The sequence below is a fragment of the Styela clava genome, chromosome 7, assembly GCF_964204865.1.
Source record: "Styela clava chromosome 7, kaStyClav1.hap1.2, whole genome shotgun sequence".
NCBI lineage: Eukaryota > Metazoa > Chordata > Ascidiacea > Stolidobranchia > Styelidae > Styela > Styela clava.
The window spans coordinates 13118575-13145366 of NC_135256.1; the positions used below are offsets into that span (position 1 = coordinate 13118575).

The 26792-nt window shown below is 33.0% G+C and overlaps 2 protein-coding genes across 2 annotated transcripts; both read left to right on the forward strand.

The window, feature by feature from the left end:
• The first annotated feature begins 1641 nt into the window (after window positions 1–1641).
• LOC120328391 (uncharacterized) lies at window positions 1642–7040 on the forward strand. Its single transcript, XM_078114218.1, has one exon. It carries the CDS (start codon window positions 1709–1711, stop codon window positions 3848–3850), a length of 2142 nt encoding a protein of 713 aa, XP_077970344.1. The 5' UTR covers window positions 1642–1708; the 3' UTR covers window positions 3851–7040.
• Window positions 7030–26546, forward strand: LOC120328594 (uncharacterized). Its single transcript, XM_078114217.1, has 19 exons — window positions 7030–7162; window positions 7697–7819; window positions 8361–11912; window positions 12744–12879; window positions 13250–13419; window positions 14178–14327; window positions 15457–15621; window positions 15931–16035; window positions 16806–16982; window positions 17628–17792; window positions 18208–18324; window positions 19237–19379; window positions 19931–20107; window positions 20953–21188; window positions 21741–21840; window positions 22787–22911; window positions 23446–23636; window positions 24517–24679; window positions 25678–26546. Exons 1-19 carry the CDS (start codon window positions 7118–7120, stop codon window positions 25743–25745), a joined length of 6108 nt encoding a protein of 2035 aa, XP_077970343.1. The 5' UTR covers window positions 7030–7117; the 3' UTR covers window positions 25746–26546.
• The last annotated feature ends 246 nt before the right edge of the window (window positions 26547–26792 follow it).

Genomic DNA, 26792 nt, shown 5'->3' on the forward strand with positions numbered 1-26792 from the left:
AAATTTAGGAATAAATGAAAGTAATAGCCTTCTGAAAAAAAATCAAACTTTAACCACTGAAAATTTCAAAGCAATTGGTCCAGTGTTCGAAGAGAAAAGCGATTTTATAGTGATTGTGACGAAGAAGAACAATAACAACAACATAATATTGAAGCGATCGTTAAAATTAATCTACTAAATATAGCTGTGATAGACTACCTGTAGTTTTAAAAAAACAGGTTGTTGTATGTGATGAATCATAATGATGGTTCGAAAAAAATAGCCCATTTTACAGGCGCCAACTCGCGAAACCAATCTTTAAAGCCCCAAAAATGTTGCAATGGTGAAGTATAGGAACAATTTTTCGGGGATCAAAGGTCGGGGAAAGGTTCATACACGCAGTTTCTTGGTAATGGTAAGAATTTGTATTTATTTTGATATTCACAGGAAAATGAAAAATTTAACCTTGTATCAAAACTGTATTCAAAATATAATGATTCGATTCTAAATTCTCAAAAACGAAAATTCTCCTGCAAAAAAAAAAAAATAATCCAGGGAAAGCTCTTTCTCTCCTGCGCACGTTAACGTTGTCGCCGTCGCCCGACGGGCATCAATCAAGGTATTCAGTATTGGAAAAAAAAATCAAGGTATTCACGTTAAAAACCCGTTCCGGTACTGGTAGCGGTAGACCTACCAACATTCTGACATTGGAAATTTAAAATACCGTACGCACGTTTGGTATAATCCATTTACGCACATATGTTAAATGTCTGTTCAATAATTTTGAGCGAGTTACTGATGTCAGGATGTGCTGTGTTCATAAAACAGTGCGTACCGGTACTGTAGTACGGTACTGGTACGGTAATACTGTGATATAAAATCTAATAACCAGAATGACGGAACTGAATGATGGTTCTGTAATGTTTTAAAGTCCGACAGTAGTGGAATACCGTACGGTAGTAGCCTAAATAATTTTGCTTAAAAAATTGTTTGCAAATAAACTTCATTAGCCACATATTTCTGTATTTATAGAAACCCAATGCTGCAATGATAGCATAGCACAAGTTCAGAAGTTTATATACCGGTATTTATGTTACGGTAATAAAATCTGAAAATTGAGCAATCTATGGAAAGCAAGAAATAATGATTCCATTATATAACTGTAAATAATATAAGTTTTTTCAGAGTTCTGATAGATAATTTATTTTGAGAACACCATTAATACAGTGATACCGGTACCGTATATCACTAATTGAAATTGAGAATTCTGGAGAACAAGCAAACCCTTTGAAAAAGTTGAAACATGAGAAATATCGTGGTCCCGCTCAGCAGCCACCAGCCTGTTAGCGCATACTAAGAAAAACATAAACTTAGTTAAACAAGGCGTTTGCCAGAAATAAGCAAAATCATGCGAATGTATCGAACATTCGGGCTGTTGTACCTCTAAAACTGTAAAACACTCGGGCTAATAATGACCATCCTATCTGAAACAATGTGTAGATTGCAATGTAGTGAGAATCATCATGCTATTGTACCGGTATTTAAATCAGTGTCACTCAGATTCCACGGTTATTTTATCCTCCGCATTTATTCTGTAGTAAAAAGCCAACAAAAGAAGCCAAAGAAAGAAAGCCCAGTTTCAGTAACCCTGATCTAAATAAAGGTTTAATAACTATACATTTACAACATGTTTTTTTAGAAATTTTGCAAGATTTCCATGTAACAAACTATGTCCTCAATTTTGACCCTTTTTCTGGGTCCAGCTCCAACGCTCGTTGTTGAAAAGTTCAACGAATTCAAGTCTATCTATTCTTCCATCACTGCTGCTATCTGTGCATTGTTAGAGAAAGATCACTTGTTAAAGACAAAATATCGTTTTTGTCGATCTGATGTTAAATTAGAAGATTGGGAATTGGAAGGAACACCCGCAGACACCGAAATTGCTTTGAAAGAGATCGGTCAACGCCTTGATACATATGTCCAGTGCAGTAGACTAGATTCCAGAGCTGCTGCCATTGAAGAACTCCTAATGTCACCTGATGTGAATGATCAAGGTAGTGACGACGAAACAGCGTCTATCGATGACCAAGAACCTGATGCTATGGAACAAACTACAGAAGACGAAAAGATAGATGCTGCTGATTTGGATTTGGGAGAGGAGATATCACCAGAAGATGAAACTCCTGAAAGAATGACAACTCGTAGAAAGTCAGACAAAAAGAAAAGAAAAAATCGGAAACCAAAAAAACATAAAAAAAAACTTGACGATTTAACGGAAGACGAAATAAAAGAAAAAAGATCCTCTCATTCTCGTGACGTCTGGAGACGAGTTGGTTCAAAATTTATTGGATGGTATGTTTGTATTTTGTGTGATAAGAAACAAACATCAGAAGAGGAGTATATTAAACATTTGGAATGGCATGCAGAGACTCATTCACCTGCATGCATGGATTGTGGGAATTATTTTGAAAGTATGATGCAATACGAAGAACATATTGGTAATTTAACAAAAGATCTTATTTATAAATGTGATGAAGAAGGTTGTACTAAAGCATTTCAGTTCAAATGCAGACTCGAATGTCATAAGCGAACTCATATTGGTGAGCTTATGTACAAATGTAATGATTGTGGACACAAATTATCATCAATCAGGTCTATTATTCGTCATACAAGAGCGAAACATTTGAATGAGAAGCCTTTTCAATGCCATATGTGCGTTAAAGCTTTCCCAATACAATCCCAACTGACTCGTCATATTAAAGATCACATTTCTCCTCCGCATTATACTTGTGAACATTGTGGACGTGCTTTTTCATCTCGTCAGGGACATCATTATCATCAATTAGATCACCTTGGGGTAAAACCCCACAAATGTTCTATTTGTGCAAAAGCATTCAGAAATAAAACAGACATGATCAATCATGAACGAATTCATAGCGGAGATCGACCCTTTACATGCGAATTGTGTGGAAAAAGTTTTGTTGAAAAGGGAGCTCTTCGGAAACATGGAGTTGTACACACAAGGGAGAAAAATTTTGTATGCTCCAATTGTGGAAAACAGTTTGGATATAAATGTTCTCTTGATGGCCATTTGAAAAAATGTCAACATGATATTCATAATCAGACTAATTTACTAGCGATTACACAAGCTCCACCTCCTCGTCAACAGCGCCAACATTCTCAATCTCAACCTGAGCATCTTGCTGACATTACTGGTGAAACACCATCAAGTGGTCAGAATAGTCTACCAATACCAACAACGAGTCAAGATACTTCTAGAAATCGTAATCCTTTCAGTGCTTGTTCAATCCAGGGATTTATAGCAGAACAACATAATAATAATTCAATGAATAAGAATAGAAATGCAATTCCGCAAAATAGTGAAGATTTGCTTGCAACCGCAACAGCCGTACTGAAAGGGCAGCAAGAAGCTGCTCGTTTGATGAAAAAGAATCCACCGTATCGACCTATGTCAAATCTTGGACATAATTCCGGAAAGCAATCATTTGATAAGCACATGCACGATGCTCAAATGTATTCTTCTTACCCAATGCAGCTTCAACATCAAAGAGACACGATAGATCCCGATATTTTAGCTTCTGTTTTAGGTCAAAAATTACCATTACAGGCCCAAATGGAAGCGATGCAATACAGTGATAGATTGCAAAGGGATAATACCCACTCGGGACGTTTTCATAACCTCCAGCAACAAGATCGGGATGCACAAAATCTCATGGACAATAGGCAAGGTGGTAGTGCTGGAGCTGGGAATTATAATAATCACAATAGACATCATCAACATCCTCCATCTTCTATTGCTGATTCAATGATGTTTCAGCATCAGGTTAGGGGCCATCATTACAGGCCCTGATTTTGGGTCTAATGTAGTTTTGTACCTCAAGTGCTTCTAGTGGGCGTAGCATAACAATTTTTGCATATGTCATTCCTAACCCCCACCTGACTGGGTTATCCAAAAATTAATTTCACGACCACGTCACAGTGACGTAATGAGGCCCTTTAAACTATACGAACTGTCATCCAAGACACGCAGACGATCACCCGAAATCGAGCAAGCTATTTCTCTCGTTTTTTTTTCGTAACGATCCCGATATGAGAGATATAGCTGCCGTTGGTGAGTTCTTTATCGTTAGCGCAGATTCCATTTCGGGCAATTGTAGGTTTACTTAGGCAAGCTCTATGGCGTGATTGTGACATAATTTATGGATGGCGTAGTGTGGTGGGGGTTAGGATTGACATGTGCAAAAATCCCTATTCTACGCCCACTAGAAGTACTTGAGGTACAAAACTACACAAGACCCCTGATTTTTAAATTGATTATGTATAAGTAAGTCGCTATTTTTTGATGTAGAACAATTATTCGATTGCCGAATCTTGCTATTATTTTTTCAGTAAGGTGCTTGTTTTTTCCTACTGATATTACCTGATGTTTTTGCTAGTAATAATGTGTCTTTCCTATGATTACACTTTCCACTTTTTTATGCAACTTACCGCATATTTAACAAGTGCTTATTTTAAGGGATTTCCTTTTGAGTCACAAAAATATTTTTATTGAAAGGGAGTTTCAAAATTTATTCAGTTTATCTTTTTAGTCAATTAGAAAGCCTTACTTGTTAAATCAATTTTTGGCTACTTGAGTACTTGTTGAAGTTGGTCTTCCATGTATAAATTATTGGTTATTGACTTTCTGAAGTTTATATGAGGGATCAGCTTATTTAATTTGATTGACATATATGATGTAAACTCTATAATAGAGTTTATAATATGAATTTTGCTAAAACCTATGTCCAAGGTGAAGGCAATGGCAATTAGGTACAATTTTGGATGATCTGAATTGATCTTATTTTCTGTAAAATCCCGATTTGATTGCAAAAATCGCAAATTTTACAAAACCAAAAAGATTTATGGTAATTGAATTAATAGTGAACAGTGAACACAATTTTTTAATACCGGTATTTTCATTTAAATTTTATTCTTTTGGCGCCCCATTCTTGTGTTCGCTTTATATCTATCGGAAATTACAATGAGAAACTGCCTACTTGACATGAATTTTTCACCGAAGAGTATAGATGCCCAAGATGCTTTTGCATGAACATGGATAATTTCACAACTTCTTTATTTATCTTGTATTTGTGCGTTCTCAGTTACTAACTAGGTGCTATTCACAATACAACTAGTTTTCATTGTGTGTGATCTGTCGATGGCTTTGGCCAACATGTTTATCTATATATCAATCTCAGTATTGTTGTAATCATGTTCAAACCATCGATATCATGCTATTTATTATCCATTGGCATCATGGAATTTAGAATTTTCATTTTCAAGTTTATACTTGTCATGTTGTCATAATGTTAATAAGAAATTTAAATATTGATGACTAGTGTTAAATTTGAATTTTTAGACTGCTGTTCTTGGCCTAATTATATTTTCACAGTGTTTGGAATTTTAATCATTTAGGTTTTTTATGTTTTGTTTTGGGGCAGATTTTGCTAGCTAAATATCAAGATTGTATCTAGTATTTGATTCCACATTTTAGTTTTATTTGTCCCTAATTGGTATAATCTCGAGATTTTTATATTTTAGAATAGTTTTCTGCTGCTTTTTTATTTTTAAATATTCATACCTGGTTCGATAAGTAGCAAATTCATGGAATAAGTTGAGTTTAATATCTTACTGTAATGCATGGCAAATTTTACCTTTATAAGGTTTGGTGAAGATCATATTAAGATTATAAAGCTTCATCACCAAACCGAAGTGAGACATTTTTGATTCATTAACGTTATGTTCTTCAGGAAATAGGTTGCGTTCAAAATCATCATTCTGATTTATGAGGCTTTTTGAAATCACGGCTATAATATCCATCCAATTAAAATATTCATGAAATAGCATTCAGATGAAATTGGCATACTTGCAAGGGCATCCAAATGAATTTATTTTTAGAAATTGTTGACACTAAAAATTGATATATTCTTTGTGTATAACGTACTCATGAAGCCACAAACTATTTTTTATTATTTAGTTAGATATTCCTATCCAGCTGTTCCTGCCTATGAATAAAAACAATGTAATTTATTTATTTTAATAATGATATAGAGAATCAAGTGATTTCGTTAATTTTTTTTATGTTCCTCATTTCTCCTGTATGTCTTTATTGCCAAAAATATAACAATTAAAACTTGAAAATGACCATCCAACCCCTTTTCAGAATTTTCACAAAGCAAGTTTGGACTAAGTGTTTATCCTATTACAAAGTAAGCAAGCGTAACTAAGGTGCTGCAGAAAAATGGATTTATCACCCTAACCATAGATTACCTGATATCTGGTATTTTGCATATTTATAAGAAAAATTTGGGTATTTCTTGTTTAATATACCCTGCACTTATAGTGAAAGAAATTTACTTCATTTCAAACTATCAAAATATGACAATTTTTTTAAAATAAAAACCTGAAGGTGGCTGTGTTTTTATATTTTATTCATAGACAAGCAAACCATATGAATATTTCAGGTTGAAATGTCTGAAATGATTTTTAGTGAATGCTTTTTTTTATATAGTATTCAGCTACATGAGCCAAATGTGATAAAGTGTTGAACTTGTGAGATTATATTATCTTCAATCTCCATTGAATTTAGAATTGTAATATGGCAAATTATATTTGAAAATCTGTGCCAATTTGTGTTTTATGGTATCTGTCTCTCACAGGCTCACGTTCGTGCACATTGGATTTTCTTGTCAGTTGTCACTTTCACATGTCATTGCATTTATTTCTGTAAATATTTCAGAGTAACTTAACAATTTTAGTCATTTTAATAATGTTGTACCTGCTATTCAGATTTGTTTTTTGTCGTTTTTTTTTTAGTTTTTGAGTTTGAAACTTTTTATTTCAAGTGATAGCTCTCGAATGTCTATCTTAGATTTTTAATATTGTATGAACAAGGATTACTGTAGAGTGTGTTGTCTATTTTCATGCCTAGAATTGTATGATTTTTTTTTTTTAACTTCTTTCTGACTGACACAACAATTTCAATATGTATTTTTTTCAGATCTATTTTCACTACTGAATAGTAATGATATAAAATATCATGCTGTAAATTTTTAAAAGTTATAGATAATACTTCACTATGGATTCTACTCCATCAAAGTCGAGTGGAACTCCTGGCCGAAAGGTACAGTTCATGAAGATGTTTAAATCTAATTTTTGATACTATCATTTCATTACTAATTTTATGTTTTCTTTGAATCTGTTTGTTCCAGGTTAGGTTACTGCCTTACTAACCTAACCTCAGCTAAACAAAGTCAAAGGGAACGGATAGAAAAATTTGTTATGGGGTTATAAATATAATGGTACCCCATAATTTATCCAAGGTATGTCAATTTTGCTCCAACCAATCGGTCTTCCCATCAAAACACAGATGAAAATGTAGTTTTAGATCAATATATTTTTAGTTTATCAAAAGTATGTTATTGCAAAAAATGTCTACTTCATCAGCATTGTCTACTCTACCTTTTCATCAGCATTGTCTACTCTACCTTATTGATTACACCCTGGGCATGAGATTTGAACCCAAGTGTAACCTGCGATACCAATAAGTTACCACGCGACGCAACACAATTGCTATTATTCCGAAAATAATATCCAAACAAATATTGATTACCGGTATATACTATAAAACAAACCAATACCGTCATTTTGTGTTCAGGCCCAGTTAGAGGCAATGTCTCATGAAGACCTGGTACAACATTGTCTAAAACAAACTGTGTTATTACAAAAATTAAAAGCAAGATATGATGAAGTACAAAAATCAACTGGATCATCAAAAGAGGTGAAACTCCCTTTGTTTACGGTTTATATTTTAAGAATTTCGAATTATTATAGACTGATTTGGAAACATGCTGTAAGTTGTGGTCTACAAAGACTGCATTATATATACCGTATATATATATATATATATGTAAATGTTCATAATTATAAATCTAGTAGAAAAAAAGAGCAAATTGGCTATGTGTAATACACTATTATAGTTGTAGTAAATTTACTTGCTTCTATTATGCTTTGTACATTCTGGTTACTTGTCAGATGCTATACAGCCTTTCACATGCAAATATTATTAAGTCTTGTGTTACTTAACCAAGAAATTATAGTGGATTTTGCATCATTTTTCTTGAAAAATAGTCCAGTTTTGGATAACATTCAGGACTAGAGAGCCATGAAGTTGTGAGGTTTTGTTGGAGCTGGAGGAATTTCTGTGTCAAGTATCTGATTATAGACTTTTATTCCATTATCAATCATATACATTCATATATAACAAGTATATAGCATGATTGAAATTTCTATTTTATCCTCTATATTTACTTTCATTTCAGAATGAGAATAAGATGAAAGAGTTGCAAAACAAACTTGAAATTGAATATGAAGAGAAATCTAAACTTGATGAAGACATGAAAACATTACAAAAAAAATTTTCAGCAACGAAAGATGAATTAGAATGCACTAACATGAAACTGGAGACCCTAATGTCATCAGTACAATGCTTACAACAGGAGAGAGATGAACTGTTTACAAAAAACAAAGATTATTTACATAAATCTAAAGAGATGAGCGACAAAATAGCTATAACAACAAACGAAAAACAAGAATTAGAAGACAGGATAAAAGATAGTGATCAACAAATTACTGGATTAAAAAGTCACATTAAAAGTATGACTGAAAAATTACAATCTTCGGAAAATATGACGAAAGAAAACTCGAATCTTAAAAATGAAATTGCTGCTTTGAATATAACTATAAGCACCTTAAAACAAGGAAAATCATCTCATAGTGGGGATGGGAATGTAGATCTAAAAAAACTGAAAGTTGTGATTTTAGAATTAAGGAAAAAGTTGAAACTACAAATGGAAGAAAACGAGAACTTGAAAAAGACTGTTGGATCATTAGGATCAAACGAAAGCGAATTGAAAATTAAAATTGATTCATTGGAAAAACAAATCGAAATAGATGGAAATATGAAAAACTCTATTGAACAAAATCTGGGACTACAGTTCGATAATGTTTGTCAAGCTTTCGAAGAGTTGAAATCCAATCTTGAAAAGTCGAATTCCAAAGTTGACGATTTGAAGACTGAAATAGAGGGATTGAAAACCAAGAACGAAGAAATACAATTCAATTTTGAATCTGAAAAACAGAAAAAAGAGGAATATCAAACCAAATTTGAAACTTTGGAAGAGGATTCACTCAAGCATAAGCAAGAGATGAGTGAGAACAAAACTCTTAAAGACAAACTCATGGAATTAGAAAAAAAATTGTCATCAGCATCCCAACACCAGGAATCAGAGGAACAATTTTATACCAGGATTAAGGAATTGGAAGAAAGTAACAAGAAATTGATACAGGATACTGAACACGCTGAAATCAAATACAGAGAAACTTACAGTGCCCTTCAAACAGCTCAAGATGAATTGAAAGAAAATATGGCAGAACTGGAAAATGAGAAATTGAGACTCACTGAACAACTGAAAAATGTAGAAAATCAACTGGAAGAGGCCTTGGAAAGTGAAAAAAAATTCAGTATGGAACAGACTGAAAATATTGAATCACTGAAGGAAACTAATTCAAAACTTGCATCACAGATTGAAGAAGCATCTGCGGAAAAAAATGCTAAACAAAAGGATTTGGAAGATAAGATAGAAAATTTGAATCAGGAATTAGAAAAAACAAAGAACCATTATTTGGAATCTTGTAAACAACTTGACACACAAAAAGCGGAATTTGAAAATCAAATCCAAGAATTAGAAAAGGAAAATAATCACAAACTAGAGGCAGCTGAAACAAAATGTCAAAGCTACAATACTGTTGAAGAAAGCTTGAATAATTTCAAGTTAGAAAATGAATCTTTGGCCAAAGAAAATGCAGAGATGTTGGCGAGTATCGAAGAGAGTCAAATCAAAATTGAAAATCTGGAATCTTTAATTGAAAACATGAAAAACAAAATACAAACCACTGAAGAGAAGTTAGAAACGAAAAAAGCTGAATGTGATGAATTGTTTACCCGATATACAGATTTGGAAAAAGAAATCTCTACTCTGAAAGAAGAAAAGACTGAAAAAATAGAACAATTTGGGGCACTTGAGGCAAGTTTTGAAGAATTAAAAGACAAATTTTCTACCTTTGAAGAAGAGAAAATAAAACAGGAATTTTCACAAAAACAATTACTTTCGGAGATTGAAAGCTTGAAAGCAGACTTGGAACAGAAAACTGTTGATGTGAGTGAAAAGAGCCAGCGTATTGATTCTTTAAATTCTGAAATTACGAGTTTGAATAACATAATTGAAACACTCAAGAACGAATCAAGGAAAATTCAAGAGGATGTTTTACAAAGTACATCGGAAAATGATAATCATCATCTTACACAAATTAATAAGTTGAAAGAGGAATTATTATCACTTCAAACACAGTTAAATAAATCACAAGAGTCTTATCAAGATTTAGAAACTGAATATGGAACTCTGAAAAACGAAAAAGAAAACGTACAAACAGAGATAATGAAACTTGAAACTGAGTATGACGCAATCAAAAGTAAGTATGAGGAATCTCAATCTTTGAGTCAAGAGAATAATGATTCAATCGAAATATTTCAACAGCAGATATACTCTCTTCAGCATGAATTACAAGAATCTCAAAATTCTTCCTCAAAATTAGTGAAAGATATTGAAACTCTGATCCAGGAGAAAGAAAAATTGGAACAAGATTGTTCTAAACTTCAACACGTAGTAGATAATGAAAAGGAATCCGGTAAAAATCTTGAAATATCAAACCAGGAAAAAGAAAATGGAATTGCTGATTTAAAGAAAGAAATGAATGAATTAGTAGCATCGAAAGAAAAAGAAATAAAAGAACTTCAAGATGAATTTGATGCTAAAACTAAAGGAGTCTATGAAAAATGGAATTCGCTTAAGATATCTAATGATAGTTTAGAAAAACAATTGCAAGATATGAACAATAGATACGAAGAGCTGCAAGCAACATTGGAAAACACTTCCTCTAACGAAGAAACAAGAATAAATTTATTGATAAAAGAAAATCAGGGATTTAAGAATGAGAAAGAATTATTGAATAAGGAGAATGAAGATTTGAAAACACAATGCGAAAACTTGGAAACATCGTTAGAAAACTTCGAGAAATTGAAAGTTGAAATGCAGGAATCAATGTCCGAATTAACAAACAAAAATAAGCAGTTTGAAAATACTCGTACGAATTTGGAAAGTCAAATTAACACTCAGATTGAAGGAATTGGAAGTTTGAAAAATGTGAACTCCGATTTAGAAACAAAATTACAATCTTCAAATGAGAAAAACTTGACTTTGCAGACTGATAAAGATTCCCTTACCGATGAGTTAAAATCCATCAAAGCTGAAATTTTCGAAAAAGATGAAAGCATTCGTAAATATATTGACATTGAATCAGAAATGAGTAAAGAATTAGAAGAAATAAAAGCACGATTTGCTGAATTAGATGAAAAGTATCAAAAATTATGTGCTTCTGTTGAGGAAACTCAAGAAAATGATTCTGCCGAAGTGGATCAACTAAAAACAACATTAACCGAATCCAATAAAGAAAAAACTGAGTTGAAAAATGAAGTTGTTGCTTTAGAAACTGAAATTAGCAACTTAAAGGAAGTATTGGGACAAACCGACAGCTTGAAAATAGCAATTGAAGAAATGAAAACAGAAAAATCTACTTTGGAGATTGTTTTAAAACAGTCACAAAATGAGGTACAAGGATTGAAAGAAAATATTTTCACTGCTGAAAAAGATCTTGAAGAAGAAAGAAAAATAACACAAGAGAGAGACGAGGAGTTATCATCTATCAAACAGGAACTAGAAAAGGCAAAGAAAGAGTGTAATGAAGCTAAGAAAAATGTAAGTAAACGTAGTATGGTTTTGTTAGGATTAGGTTTTGCATATTTGTCACAAAGGAAATTCGATTAAGGGGGCTCAGTCATGTGGCAGACAATATCCTAGTTGCCTATTTATGTTCGTTCCAGTTGCATTGACTTGATGATAGGGAAATCCGTAACCAAGTGCAGCAATCTTTTCAATCCGTATTAAGAATTTAATATAATATAAGTAGGTTCTATTTGATAAAAAGAATTCTTGATATTGTAAATAACTATTCCATATATTCATAACAATACCTTTCTACTCTCACCCATGTTGTCTTTTCGGGCAAATCGTTAATTCATAATTCATGTACTATGTGCCTTGTATAAGATTTCACCTTTGAGTTATTGTCAAGCTGGGAGTGTTTTAAGACTTAACGAATGCAAGAACAATATCATATCTTAGTTAACAAAAATGCAACTTATATTGTGGCAAAATTCCCAATGGTTTCCATTTTGGGGGAATTGGGAATATATTTTGTCCTTACACACAATATATTGAAGCCAGGGATGGCCAAAACAGGATATTTCACTATTTCGAATATTCTAAATTAGTGGGAAGTTCATGTGGAAAATTACATAAATCACTATATTAACTTCCTGTTGATTACATCTACAACTGCATAAATATAAAGATCATTGGTTCCTCTATAATATTTATTACCAGTTGAAATATTGTACAGTTAAATCCGCTTGTCTGACAGCTCAAAGTTCCTATTTTTTAATGTTATGAGACTGTACTAAATTATTTCTTAGTTCAGAGATTTACTATACTCAATTCGAATATTCAATTATATTTTATGTCGTTAAGGTGGAGGCATTAGAAGAAAAATGCACAACATTGGAGAATGATATTGAGCAACTAACAACGGAATTAAATCTGATCAAAACAAGAGTTGAATCTGATCAGAAACAACAATCGGAAAATTTGTCTTCAGAGGATACAAGTATGGTATTGTTTAGTCAATTAACATTGAATGTTTTTATCATGTGAAAAAGGGCGGGGGCTACGATTTTTGAAAGGATTGGAATCTTACTTTTTCGACATTGCCTACTCAATTTATTACCCCCTGGGTGAGGTGGTGGGTATGTAATTTGAACCCAAGAAATTTTTAATGTGTGATATCGACATGCTCAAGTCCAACGCTATAACCAAAAGGCCATTGTACCCACTCTATTAATCTCTTTTATTAAGGCAATTTAGTCTTTCGCACTCAACCTTTGTACAAAGAGATAGTGGACTTGATGAAAAGTTTTGAGTTAACCTGTGGTAAGCAATGGTTTTTAATACTTTATATTATTTTATTTTTCCTTCAGAGAATTTTGAAAAAGCATTGAAAGAAAAGGATGAATACAGTAATAAGTTAAAAATGATTGCTGTCAAAGCCAAGAAGGAACTTGAGATAACAAAAAAGAAATTGAAGATATCTGATGATGAAAATACTGCACTTAATACCAAAGTACAAAGCTTAACATCACAACTTCAAGTACGATTTCCATTTTCTGTTTAATAAACTGATTAAAATTAACAATATACTACTAGTCTTTGGCAACCAAACTTAGGAAAGTGATATTGCGTAATATCCTTATATTTTTCTCATATTGAATTTCACGGAAATTGAAATTTTTGGTGCTGAGTTTTCATATAGAATGCTTCATGACTGATTGCTGATAAAAGACCAGGGGTATCACGGGTTGAACCAGGATTGTGCAACAGGGGGCCTGCGGTTCACAACCCGATCTACCAAGCTATTCAGTGTAGCTCTTGTCAACACTTAGATTTTCCTCCACCAAGCATAAAATCCTAAGCCGACAGTTTATGTTTAAAAAGGCACTCATATAGTTAAAATAAATAATGTTTTTTTACTCATGTCGCTGCGTTAAATCTTTCGCTGTTTTGCCCAGTGCATTTATTAATCTATGGCTAAGCGATAGCCGTATTCTCTTCTCTTGCCTTCCTCGCTAAATTTTTTGTGGGGCCTAGCTATATGCCTGAAATTGTTATAATGCTCACAGACAAAATTGGGTTAAACAAATGTCTTGGGACCAAACTCCCAAAGATCCCAGTTATGCCAAAAATGGTAGTCCTTCACGAATCAGTCACTGCATAGTTGAGTACATACACAAAACTTTTTTTCTTTTAAACACTTATAAGTGACTATGACCTTCATGTCCGTATATTCGAGCATTGAGCTCTATGTTATATCGTTTAATATATATGTTTTCTTCTATTTACCAATGACAGGGAAGTCAAACACAAGCATCTAATGTACAAATGATGCAAATAGAATGTGATAAATTACAAGATCAACTCGATCATACTCAAGATGAGAAGAAAAATATTGAGAAGAATTTAGAGGATGTTGTAATGCAATTGAAAGATGTTCAAGCACAGGTATGTTGGTAAATCGAGACCTTCAAGTTTAAGAATTCTGTTCTGTAGCATTTTCGCACAAGGATCTGTACAAGTGCTTTTTAAAGCTTATTTTTATATTATACAACATATTTATACACCTTCTGCTCCAAACAAGGCACTGTACAAGCAAAAAGAGCTAATATAAGACCGGAAATTTTCTTTTTCAACATTGCCTACATCAGGGCTACTCAGCTGGCGGACTGCGGTCCGAATCCGGACCTTTCGAGTATTCGATTAAGACCGCACCTAATTCTTTATTTTGGATCATTAGCCCCACTTTCGAAGTTTCCTTTTATAAAGTGACTTTTATAGGTTTGAATATATATAAAAAGAACTATACCACCATAATAAACAATCTTGACTATCTAACAATCATTAACCGTCCGAGGAAGTGCGAGTTTGAGGATGCTGAAATATAATTTCTGGAAGGACCGACCCCAGATAATTTTGGAGTTTTGTTTGCGGATCTTTGGTAAAAATAGTTGAGTAGCCCTGGCCTACCCTATCTATTACACCAGCGCAGCCCAATCGTGGGTCGTCAAGCATTTTCTAGTGGTCCTTCAATAAATTTCAATTATGGGCAGTTATACACGAAAAAGGTTCTATAAATCCAACATTACATATAACTTTTTTGGCAAATGGTTTTAGTTGATATATCAAACGATACATGACATGACGTTCATTTCAACTACAACACCGACATTGCAACTATTCTGGCCTGGTAATTCTTGCGTATCCGGTTATTTTATTGCATCATTAAAATTGCGCAAGCTTACTACATGTACCGCTACATTTGGTTGTTCAGTCTTCGTACTGCCACGTGTACCAGTACGTTCGCAGTTTTAATTACTAATCAAATGTCCCTTACAAGTTTATCACATGGTTAAATTTTAAATTTAAAACAAAAACTTGACCGAGGCTAGCGAGCCTGTCACCAATGTGTTGATTGTTGGGTCTTGAAATCTTTTTCATTTTACTATTTGGGCCTCATTTAAAAAACTTTGACAACCTTTTTACCCTGCCATTTTGTCATAGTTCGAGCCGGGCAATAACTCGTTTTATCGAGACTCTGTGGCAAGATTGTTTGAAAAAATATGAACAATTTCAGAAAAATGATGTTGAGGCTGAATCGAGTCAATTGAAAGTAAAGTGCGAACAACTGACGACAGAAAAATCAGACGTTACGAAATTACTGACAATGACGAAGGCTACCATGGAAATGCTGGAAAGTGAAAGAAACAGACAAATGAATGATATTGAGAATATGAAAAAGGTGCAGTCTTAATAATATATACAAATTCTGAATTTTTGATGATATTTAAAGAAGATGACTATATTTTACATATATTTCTAAATTTTCTATGGATTGTCTGAAGCCAATTTCTTGTTTTAATAAAAATGAGCCATCATGGGCTTTTCAGTAAATTAATTCTGGCAACCTAGTGTGGAACCACATATGTTCATAGTAACAATGTCATCTGTATGTCCATATACTGTAGCATTCCTTTCCTGTTTCAAGCATTTGAATATCTTGAATTCCACGCTTTAACCTGTTATTATTTTGAACCATCTTTCTATTAAGAATGATGAAACCTTGAAAGAAAAAATCTCATCTTTGGAGGAACAATTAGCAAAGGAAAAAAGTTCATTGGAAAACACAAAACAGCATTTGTCAGAAGCGAAAAAGGTTGTCAGACTTGAATAATCATAACATAGAAAGTCTCAAAATAATAATGGTTTAGTGCAGAGCTGGCCAGATTTGAATGCTATTCTGAATACCAGAACATATTTTGTAAGCTAGAGATATCGAATGGATTTTAAAATAACCAATGAATTTGGACTAATCAGTTATTGGTATGAGAGATTGGATGAGAAACAATGATTTTGGTTTACGGAGTGAATTGTTTGAATTAGTGTTATTACTTATCGATTTTAATCGGTAAGTATGCTGATAGGTATTTATCTGTATGTATGTCTGTTAGATGCACGAGATATCTCACGAAAGCGAGATTGAATCTGCTCCAGATTTTGCATGTGCATTCATCATATCTCGAACCAGAAGCCTATTGATTTTGGGCGAATTACGTCGTATAATTAGCGAGTTATTAATTAATTAGTGATGGGATACAAGGTGTCACTATGGAGTAAGAACTGTTTTGGGGGATCCCCTGACTTTCGATCAATAAGTCTTCGGTCTCTGACCGATATTCTCGTTTATCCCTTGTTATTGTGCATGTATTGAATGTGAAATTTTTCCAAATAATCAATTTATTTTGAGCACTCAATATTGAGGGTTTATTTGTAATGTATTTACAAATAATAATCTTTAATAATTTTTTTAAATTTACTAAATTTAAATTGATAATTAAATTTAGTTTACACTTAAAATATTAGAAAATTTGCTATCTAATGTAGAAGTATGACCTCAATATATTCGACGAATATTCTATATACCAGGGCATTAAACAAAATGATATGTTGGCATTGGAAATGGCTCAATATGAGAGAACCATATCAGAATTACAGGGAAAAATAAAGGAATTGAATGAAGCATTGAAAACGGAAAAAGATAATTCTGAATCTTTGAATGATAGATTAACCAAGATACATGGAGATGGAATGGTTGCAGAACAGGTATCGTAATTTAATTTGATATATCCGAAGTCTGAATATTTTGTTGGTAATTTTACTATTTTGAATAGAAATAGAAAAAAAAATAGGTAAGGATGAATATTGTAATGTGACATCATGGTGAGATCTGCCTATTCTGTTTGACGAAGAAAATTATTTTTGGGTCTGTAGGATTTTTACTTAATAATTCTTATTTCCCATTTACATATTAATTCTCTATTACTTTATTGCATGTAGTCTTATCTTTTTAACCTAATTTTTATGATAAATTATTTTAAAAATACCTAATTAGCAGTTGGGTACTTGTAACCAGGGGTGTGATATCTGAGTTTAGCATGTTTCCAGTGGAATCAGAGCCAGAGCCAGAGTCGTATTTTCAAACTCAAATTATCATAATTTCAAACTTCCAATTGCGAAAAGTCAAAGTTTTTTTATATCTATTAAAGAAGATTTCCAAAATTTGATTACCCAGATTAGAATTCATAGCTGAAATCTGAGACAAAAGTTTTATGTTATTTGGAGTCACAGTTGAAATATTTCTTAATCTCCAGTTTGAGGCAACTGTAAATTTTCCCTAATTTCACAACCCTGCTTACAACAAATCTCCGGATTTAAAAAAAAACATTTAAATTGCATTTTCCGGTATAGTTACGCTTGGAAGCAGAAGATCGAGCAAATCAACTCAGCAAACAATTCACGTCCTGTAAAGAAGAGATAGAATCAATGGAAGTGGAAATGAATGAATTAAGGAATAGATTACAAGAATCTACAACTCAAATGCAAGAAGCACAACAAGAAACTGAACAATATAAGGTAATAATCAAAATTTGCTCTGAACATGGCACTGAGCAATTTTTTCACACCTCTCGCTCCAAGCAAGGTCTTGTGCAAGCAGCCACAGACATTTAATGATTTGTAAAAATAATATTTTTGGGAAGACCTGAATCTTCCTAGTGACTTCAAATCTGTACGAATACGCAATTCAAAATAAAAAATAGTCATGTCATATGGTTATTTATACTCCGATTTGTCAGGAACTAGTAGTAAAAAACTTTTTAATTCGAGATGGTTTTTTATGCATTTTAATAATCTTTCATTTATTTTCTAATCATTCACTCTGATTTGTCACAAATTTAAGAAAATATTGTGCAATATTTTTTGACCTTTGATACTTTTCTGGTATCTTTTTGTTATTTGTGAAACATTTCACTTTATATATCCAATATAGCTCCAATTGTCGACAAGCAGTTCAGATACTCGGGTATTACAAGAAAAAATTGTTTCCATGGAATCCGCTCACAGTAGATCCGTTGATATCATGCAAAGGAAAATTGATTCTTTACAGGTGTGTATTTTTTTCAATATAAGAAACTCAAATAATTGCGTTTTTTGGCAGATTGTGCTAAAATTAGGTAATTATTTCAGTTAATTTATTGTATGCCAAAATCGTGATAAATCTAAAAATTTGGCTGAAAGTTTTATGATAAAACTTACCATATTCTGACCAAATTTACAGTTAACCTGGTTCACTATGTACTTGAAAATTATTTTTTGGTATTAACCATCGCTGACTAAAATCCAAATTTGATTAGTGTTGTCCCAATTCAGGATTACAATATTGAAACTTGGAAATGCGCTCAATTTGTTTAATGAAATAACTAATACCGGTATATAGTAAATCAAATATGTGTCAGCGTCAACTAAATACAGCTTATATTTCAGTATTATTTCCTTCTCAATATCCTAACATGAGTCACAGATAAGTTATGAATTAATCACCACTTTGCAAGAATATTTGACAATATGTTCAAAGATTATGACAATCACTTGACGAATGAATGTTTTTTCTTATCCTGCGTTTTATACGCCTCTTGCTCTAAACAAGGCTCTGCATAAGCGGTCGCTGATTTGTAAAATGCTAATCCATTTTGAAAGGACTGGAATATTTTTGTTTCTGCATTTTTTGCCAATTTGTTACATCCTGATTCCTGAGTGAGGGGGGACAATAAATTTTAACCGATGCCGCCATACTTAGGTCATATTTAGCCAAGGGTTTTGAGGGTCAGAACATCTCCCGTCCCCATTTCCTTTTGGAATAGCAATTTTTATATCTTGAAAGGCTTTTTAGACCCTCAAACACTCTTGAAAACCCATGTTTCCAGCCTCTGTCCGACCCGTTAGCTGTTACGGTCTAACTTGTCTTTGAAAATTCCTGGTTATACCCCTGATACTTAACCATAATATTTTCAATATTAAGACTGACTGCACTCAATTGAAGAATGATAAAGACAGTTTACAGACTGAATATGAAGGTTATAAGGTTCGTGTTCATACAGTATTGAAACAACAGAAAAACAAAGAACATGAACAAGAGAAGAAATCTGAGGATGAACAAAAGATGTAAGCCTGCTTTTCAATAAAAATGTATTAGCTGCGAAAGAAATGAACTAATCACTTTCAAGCATTCCATTCATATATAGCAAGTTAAGTGTTACACATTATTATATGGCATCAAATGGTTAATTGTGGAACCGATGAGGATCCTTGAACGCTATCGAGCATCATCCCAGACCTGTGGGTAAAAGTGCCAAGGGTATATGCATGATGAAGCTTTTTTATTGATTTACTCTGCACAGAGTTATGTATGTCCAATGCTTTTTGCTGATTTTCTATCATTTTTCATCTGCTTTAGGACCTGAGCTCGCTTTTTTGCTTCAAGCCTGTTGATTGATGCTCCTTTTTCTATATATTCCTCCCTTTGCCTAATTTGGATCTGTTTGCTCCACTTTCACCATGTATCACAATTCTGTTTCCATTATTTGTTCAATCTTTGAATCATCCTTAGTATTATATGCAACTCGCACTATGACTTTTGCGCAGTTGTATGTTTACTGTATACTTGTATACTTGTATTGTATGTTGTATTTCATTTTGTACTTATTTATTCACAGCATTCAGTTAAGAACTCTTAATGAAGAATTGAAATTAAAACTTCACGAATCTCAGAATAAATATCAACTTCATGAAAATGAACTGCAGTTGGTTAGTTCTGATTATGAAAGATTATTGAAACAACATGAACTGGATAAAGAAAAAGCAACAGAACGTGAAACAAGATGGAAGGGAAGGTAGGATTCGAATATACAAGCAGGCAATGAAAAATCAGGCAATTTGGGGTCTTCACATAGCTAGCAAATATGTAATATAATGTAGGGCCATGGAGCTGAAGAATACTTACGATCGACTCAACTCTGGTGTTGGAGATTTGAACTCTGACCCGAGATAATCAAATTTTGATTATGAAAACTTATGAAAGTGAAAATATGAATCCGACTGCACAGCCCCGATATAATTTATAGCAACATCTTTGTTCAAGAAACCCAAATTTTTTGAAAAAAGTTTGTAAAATCTAGCGACCCAAAGGTATGCTCAAATACTAGGCATGCATGTAGTGCTTTCATGCCGCAAAATTAACTGACTAATATGAAACAACCATAAAATTCATTTTCCCAGAAATTAACTCCAAGTGAGAAATCTGCGCTGATTTACCATGAGCAAGTTTTTGAAATCGAGGGTGGCTTTACTTGAGCAAAACAGCAGCTGCCAACGTGATACAATTACTATTGAGCAACTACAAATATAAAATGAACAATAAAATTTACAGGAAAACAAAATCAGTAACTTTTAGGTTTTAGTTGAAAAAACAAGCGACCAAAGAAAATTTCCAGGCGACCTAATTTTGGATAGGTTGGGAAACACTGATTAATAGGTTTAAGTTAGCTGAAAAACTAACTGTTAAAGAATATTTTTTAAAAACAAGCTCGAAAACAATGCTGGAATGCGAGTAATTTTCTTCAAATTTGATTGCCGAGTCTTGTGATATGAGCTTGTCCTATTTTCTCCACATCTATGCAATGACTATGTGATACTGATTTAAGTAATATACTGTACTGTATGTTTTTGTTTCCTTCAGGGTGCAAGACCTTCAACTTGAATTATCAACATTACAAAGACAGCACACAGACATTACCATGCAGACTAATCAGAGGAACGCCGATCTTTCCATAAATCATAAACAAGAAATGGAAGAATTAAAAGAATCTCATAATAAAACTGTGGAAGGTTTCAAGAAAAAACTCAACGATACTGAAAATGAGTTATTCCGTATTCAAGCTGAAAGAACAGCGAATTTTGAGGCTACAAATAGAGGTAAATTTATTTTGCTTAAAGATATACCTTTTTCAATATGTTTGTGCCTGAGGCGCATGCCCTGCATATATGTGATTTTCTGAAGCTGTCAAAAATGAATTGTAAAAAAATTGCTTCTTTCAATATGAATGATACAATTCTAAGATGAAGAATTGAAAATCCTACTAATAGGAATTCTTGCTGCTGCAAACGTCTGTTCAAATCATCGTGATCTGAATAATAAATTATAGGAAACAAATACTACAGTCTACAGAAAAGTAGTTCTGCATGAAAATATTTCCACGAGTTTTTGATTAATTTAAATTACTCCGCAACAATTATACTCAAGGATTTGAAAATTTCCATTTTTATTTGACTCAGCGTAATTCAGAGAGTAGATAGCGCTCAATAAAATAGTTCTTCACTCTTAAAGTTTTTGTGCAGTTTAAGCTGAAACATGTTTCCAATATTCAAAGTACTCATGTTATCTTAGAAATGAATGAAGAATATAAATTGTAGTAGGGTCTCCACAAAATACTTGTGAATTAGTAATAGCTTAATTTTCTGTTTTAGTGACCTCTACACCCCAGAAAAGCTCCAAACCACCCTCACCAATACCAAGCTCAGTATCAAGAATGTCATCTGCTGATCATTCACATCCTACTCACCACAGGTTGGTTTCAAAACAGAATGACTGACACCCAGAAATAATTATATAGTGTCTTTCCGGAAATGTTTTTTTACATTTTGGATGAACAAGGCTATGTAAAGTTGATACCCATAATAGTTCATACATGAGGTCATGTGGCAGGGATTCTCAACCGGAGGATTTATCGCTTGGGCCTGTAAATTTTGCAAGTAAGAAGGTTCATACCCAAATGTGGCCATTGACTACATATCAGTTTACAACATTGTGGGATTGCAATTACCTCTGTTGCATAATCGATTTTGTTACAATCTCACTGCTGAAAGGTTTTCTTTTTCTCTCTACTTTTTCACTTATGGACACCAGAGAAGACAGTTCATTGCCAAGGGGTAAATGACAGAAGAAAGGTTGAGAACCCCTGCTCCTCACATTTGTATTCACTCTTGTGTTAGTAAAGCTCATTGGAATATTGTCCCAACCATGATAAATTTCACTGTCAAACAGGAAAGATTCCTGTTCCTCTGAAAAACTTAACACGTATGAATGGCTCTACAAAGCCTCGTACATGAGCGCTTTTATTTTGTTTATTTGCTTTTTTATCATTAAACACAGCACATAAAATACGGTAACTGGTGGAAACGCATTAAAAGCAAAACTTGGTATTTTTATAAAAGACCTGGGGTTCACAATTGTTGATTATCTTTGGAAGAACGGCACAAATCATCCCTTACTTCAGCGCCTCAAGGTCGTAAATTTGTCTCCAAACAGGTGGACAGGCCTCGTGTCAGTCTGGAAAGCATGGCATTTTCATCAGCAGTTCAATATCGTTAACCGTCTGCCTAATTTTCTAATTGTCAAGTTTACAGCAATATTTTAATTTTACCATAGGCTAATTTTTTTTGAAACCACCCTTTTCAATGGACTGTTGGCCTAAAACTGTCAAATAGCAGATATTTTACTTTTGTTTAATCAGGCATCATTCCCATCACCAAATGATGGATTTCAGATCAGTTACAAGAGAAGATGGTGAAGGAGAAGAAAATCCAGATCAAGCACAGACTTTTGAACAGATTTTGGAATCTTCTGAAATTAAAGCAGGTAGGGTTTTTAAATAGTATCTTACATCACAATTTGATGGAAAAAAATAGTAAAATAATTTTTCTTAAAAACTGGATATTTGAATATTATAATAATTGCAGAAGGAATTTTATTTATGATCTAGCGGAAATGTTTTGTCTATGTTTGACATGTGTAACAGCAAAAAATTTTCACGAATCACAATCCGAAAAAGGATCTATGTTTTTAGTTTATTACTACAGACCCTCAAAGGCCATATCAATATCACAAGCACACTGTACACATGTCTGTACGCTGTCATGGAAAAGTGTTCTCTAGAATAAATAACAAAAATTTAGATTCCATAACAGCCCTAAAAGAATTGAAAAAAAACTACTAGCGACCTATTCCATCTTCAAGAACCAAGTCAATAGGTCCAGAAGTCGTTGAAAAATGATTTTTCTTTGTAATGTCAAACTCTAAATATGCTGGTGCACTTGACTACTTATTTATTTTATTTGAATGTATTGCTTCTGAATATCGTGCAATTTTCTTTATTTATCTCTCTTGTTTTAGTGTCTGTCGTGTCTGATTCTACAATGACTAGTGAAGCTCGACAACGAAACATTGAATCAAAGTATGAAGCTCAATCAAGAAAATTGGATCATTTATCCGAAGTTGTCAGAGAAAATGAAGCCACTGTTGCCAGATTAACAGAACAAAACAGAGTGTTGAAAGAAGAAATAAGAAGACTTGAGAAAAACCAGGTTTGAAAAATCTTTCTCGCTTTTTTCACTGAATTTGTTTTAAATAGATTTTGATTACAAGTAAGTTACATAGTACGGTTTAATACATGAACTGTATTTCGCTATCAAATGTTACTTTTATATAGCCTATACCAAATTACATGTTACACATTATTTATGCCAACTTGTGGGGAACAGAGGAAAGACGGGAGGATAGCGAGTATCGTCTCAAGAATGTGGTTGAAGGTTCCTAGCCCACCAGTTGGATATATGACATGATGAGACTTCTTTTTTGATTTAATTTTGTTTCAAGTTGAAAACTATTTGGTCAAATCAGATGAAATGCTTGAGTGATAGAGCCATGTATATATTGGTAAAAAAAAATTGAAGCATTGCTGGATATATCTTTATTATTATTTAATTTGCATTTAAAAGCATAGCTGGGATTTGTGGTGTTGTGGGTATCTTGGAGTCGGCCATATGTACATATTACATATTATTATAGTTGTGTGATTCAGTTCATTTTCCCAGCTTATTTGCCTTAAGTATTGTTTTCTAAATACTCACATTGGTGTTCAAAACAAATCGAATCGACTTCCAATTAATTACATTCAATATGTAAATTTTGGATTCTGAGAATAATTTAATATAGTTTCCTTTTTGTTAGCGAATGAGGTGTAACAGTAGAACTATAAACACCTTCGTTATTCAATTTCTGTGAGCTGTAAAAACAAAAACACATTGAATATACATAGACTTCCCTTTGGTCCTTGTTAAACATGACACAACTCTGTATGTATTCAATATTCCACAACAGAAAAGATTATTTCAAGTGTGTTCGGAATAGTAGGTTATTTTTGCCATTCCTAATTAATCATTCGTCATCAATCCTTTGTTACAGGAAAGAGAGACATCTGTAGCGAACATGGAATATTTAAAGAACGTTTTGTATAAGTTCGTTACACTGCCACCAGGGGATGAAAAAAAACATTTACTGCCAGTCATAGATACGATGCTCAAGTTTGATCCAAAAGAACGAGCAACGTTACATGAAATGGCAACTGGTAGGTTTTTTTCTTTCTTCCTTTTAAATTCACCGCATACTTTCATAGTAATGACCTAAAATGGGCCTTTCATGTGGTATTTGTTTCGAAAGATTGATGTGGCCAATGTTCGCCTACAAGTTCTTGCTTTCATAATTATGTGATGTTGTTTTGGAAAGTCCAACTTCACACTTTTGAACCAATACCTATGTTCATGTTGATCCTTACTGTAGTATTCTTGTAGTCGGTGCATACAAATCAACTAATTCCATATGGATCCCAGCCTTTTTTGTACATTCCTCCTTTTTCTAATTTTGAAACTTTTTCACAATGTATAAAAAAATCAGCTTTTGTTTCCATTTTCCAGGAATATTGTTACAATATCACTAGATAAAAAAGAATAGTTATAATAATGCACACAAATGGTGGGTTAAGTTTCCCCCCTAACAAAAATTTTTGCGTGGAAAAATTGAGAGGACTTATTTACTTTAAAAAGGAAGTATGTCTCTCCCAATAGAGCACTAGATTTCCATTGACAAAGCTATCGATGGTCTATGATTTACTATCTCATTGGCCTACTTGTAAGCTTTCATTTCGCATGTGAACTTAATTTGATGTTTAACTTCTTTCTCTATGATGTTTATCTTATCATTTACTATTTGCAGGTGACCCAATAAAAAACAGAACTCAAATATTTATTATTTACTTCCATGAAAATGGGGAAAATTTATTTAACATTTTTTGTTTGTGTACGATTGCCCTCTTGTCTTCTTCACCTTGCTTGCAAAATTTAGCCCATTTGATAACCTTTGTCGTCGTAGATTAATGTGTTGTTTCATATTTATACCATAAGGAAGAAAAGCTCATAAGATGGCTTTACCATATGGGATAATCATGGCTTTTGTCCAGGGTTTGGTTATTTTGAATGAAATTTAACTTGGAAATTCCTTTAGTTTCTCATTATTACTTCCGCATTTACATTTGTGTGTTTTAATATTTATCTGTTATATTTTACTCAGATGATGCCGGAGCTGAAGGGCAGAAAGGATGGTCTGGATATTTTCAAAGATGGTCTGGTTTACAGTAACACTAGCCGTAGTACATGAAGCTGTAGTCGTTTCAATTGAGCTTATTTTCACATTTTTGTAACAAGGTGCTCAATCATATTCTGCTACATATATATATTCAGTGTATGTAGTAATATTCTTTATTTCCTATACGTATGTGTTATAAATTTATTATGTTGTTTGTGGCCGATTTTGCCTTGACCAAGTGCCTTTATTTCTTTAGTTAAATATTGTTATCTCAGTTTCAAATGCACCGACAATACTGTGAGACTAGATTATTAGGCACGAAGTGTACATATAATTCATTTTGCTAGAATTATGCTTTTGGGAAAACTTTTTCGCCTTGCAACTTAGGTAGACTTGTATGACATTTAGCCCTGGTGTGCATATATTTCAGAATTGCTCTGTTTTACTATGTTATGATTCAAGAAAATGACTATGTACATTGTTCAAGTATGCTGTTCAATTCGGATTTCAAATTTCAATCAGTGACTTAATTTTCACTTGTCAAAAGTTTTCTGGCTATATTTTCATTATCTGCATCTCAAAATTCGTTTTAGTGCTGATCGAAACCTGAAGAGAAATCTTTTCAAAAACAGCTTGCAACATAACTAAGCTACGAGCGCTCATCTTCAGCAAGTTTTTCTTAGGTTAATGTTTATTTTACTGTCTTTTCTTGGTGAGGAATCTAATATTCCATCCATTTTATGGTACTGCTTTTTATGCTATTACTATATATAACAAACCTATATATGTAATTTAACAATGCCATCGCAGTGCAATAAGCTAACACTGATAATAAATAGAAATAATTATGCAAATGTTACGCTCATATTATTGTGTAATTTGCTTATGTGAGATTTTCCAGATTTACCTATAATTATGTAAATGAATTTCATGCTCATTATTCCATTTTTCATATGAACTCTGGTCCCGAGATCGAGTCAATCCCAGTCAATCTCGATCGAAGTCGAGTCAATCCCAGAATTAGGTCTCACTTGTGGTTAAGTCAAGAATCATATAAATGACTCTTGTCAGTGCGAGTTTTTATATTCAATGGTGACTCC

Coding starts and splice junctions, on each gene's coding strand:
- LOC120328594 (XM_078114217.1), top strand. CDS start 7,118: ATGGATTCTACTCCATCAAAGTCGAGTGGAACTCCTGGCCGAAAG. Junction 16,036..16,805: donor ATTTGTCAGAAGCGAAAAAG/GTTGTCAGACTT, acceptor TCTATATACCAG/GGCATTAAACAAAATGATAT. Junction 21,189..21,740: donor TTTTGAGGCTACAAATAGAG/GTAAATTTATTT, acceptor TTTCTGTTTTAG/TGACCTCTACACCCCAGAAA.
- LOC120328391 (XM_078114218.1), top strand. CDS start 1,709: ATGTCCTCAATTTTGACCCTTTTTCTGGGTCCAGCTCCAACGCTCGTT.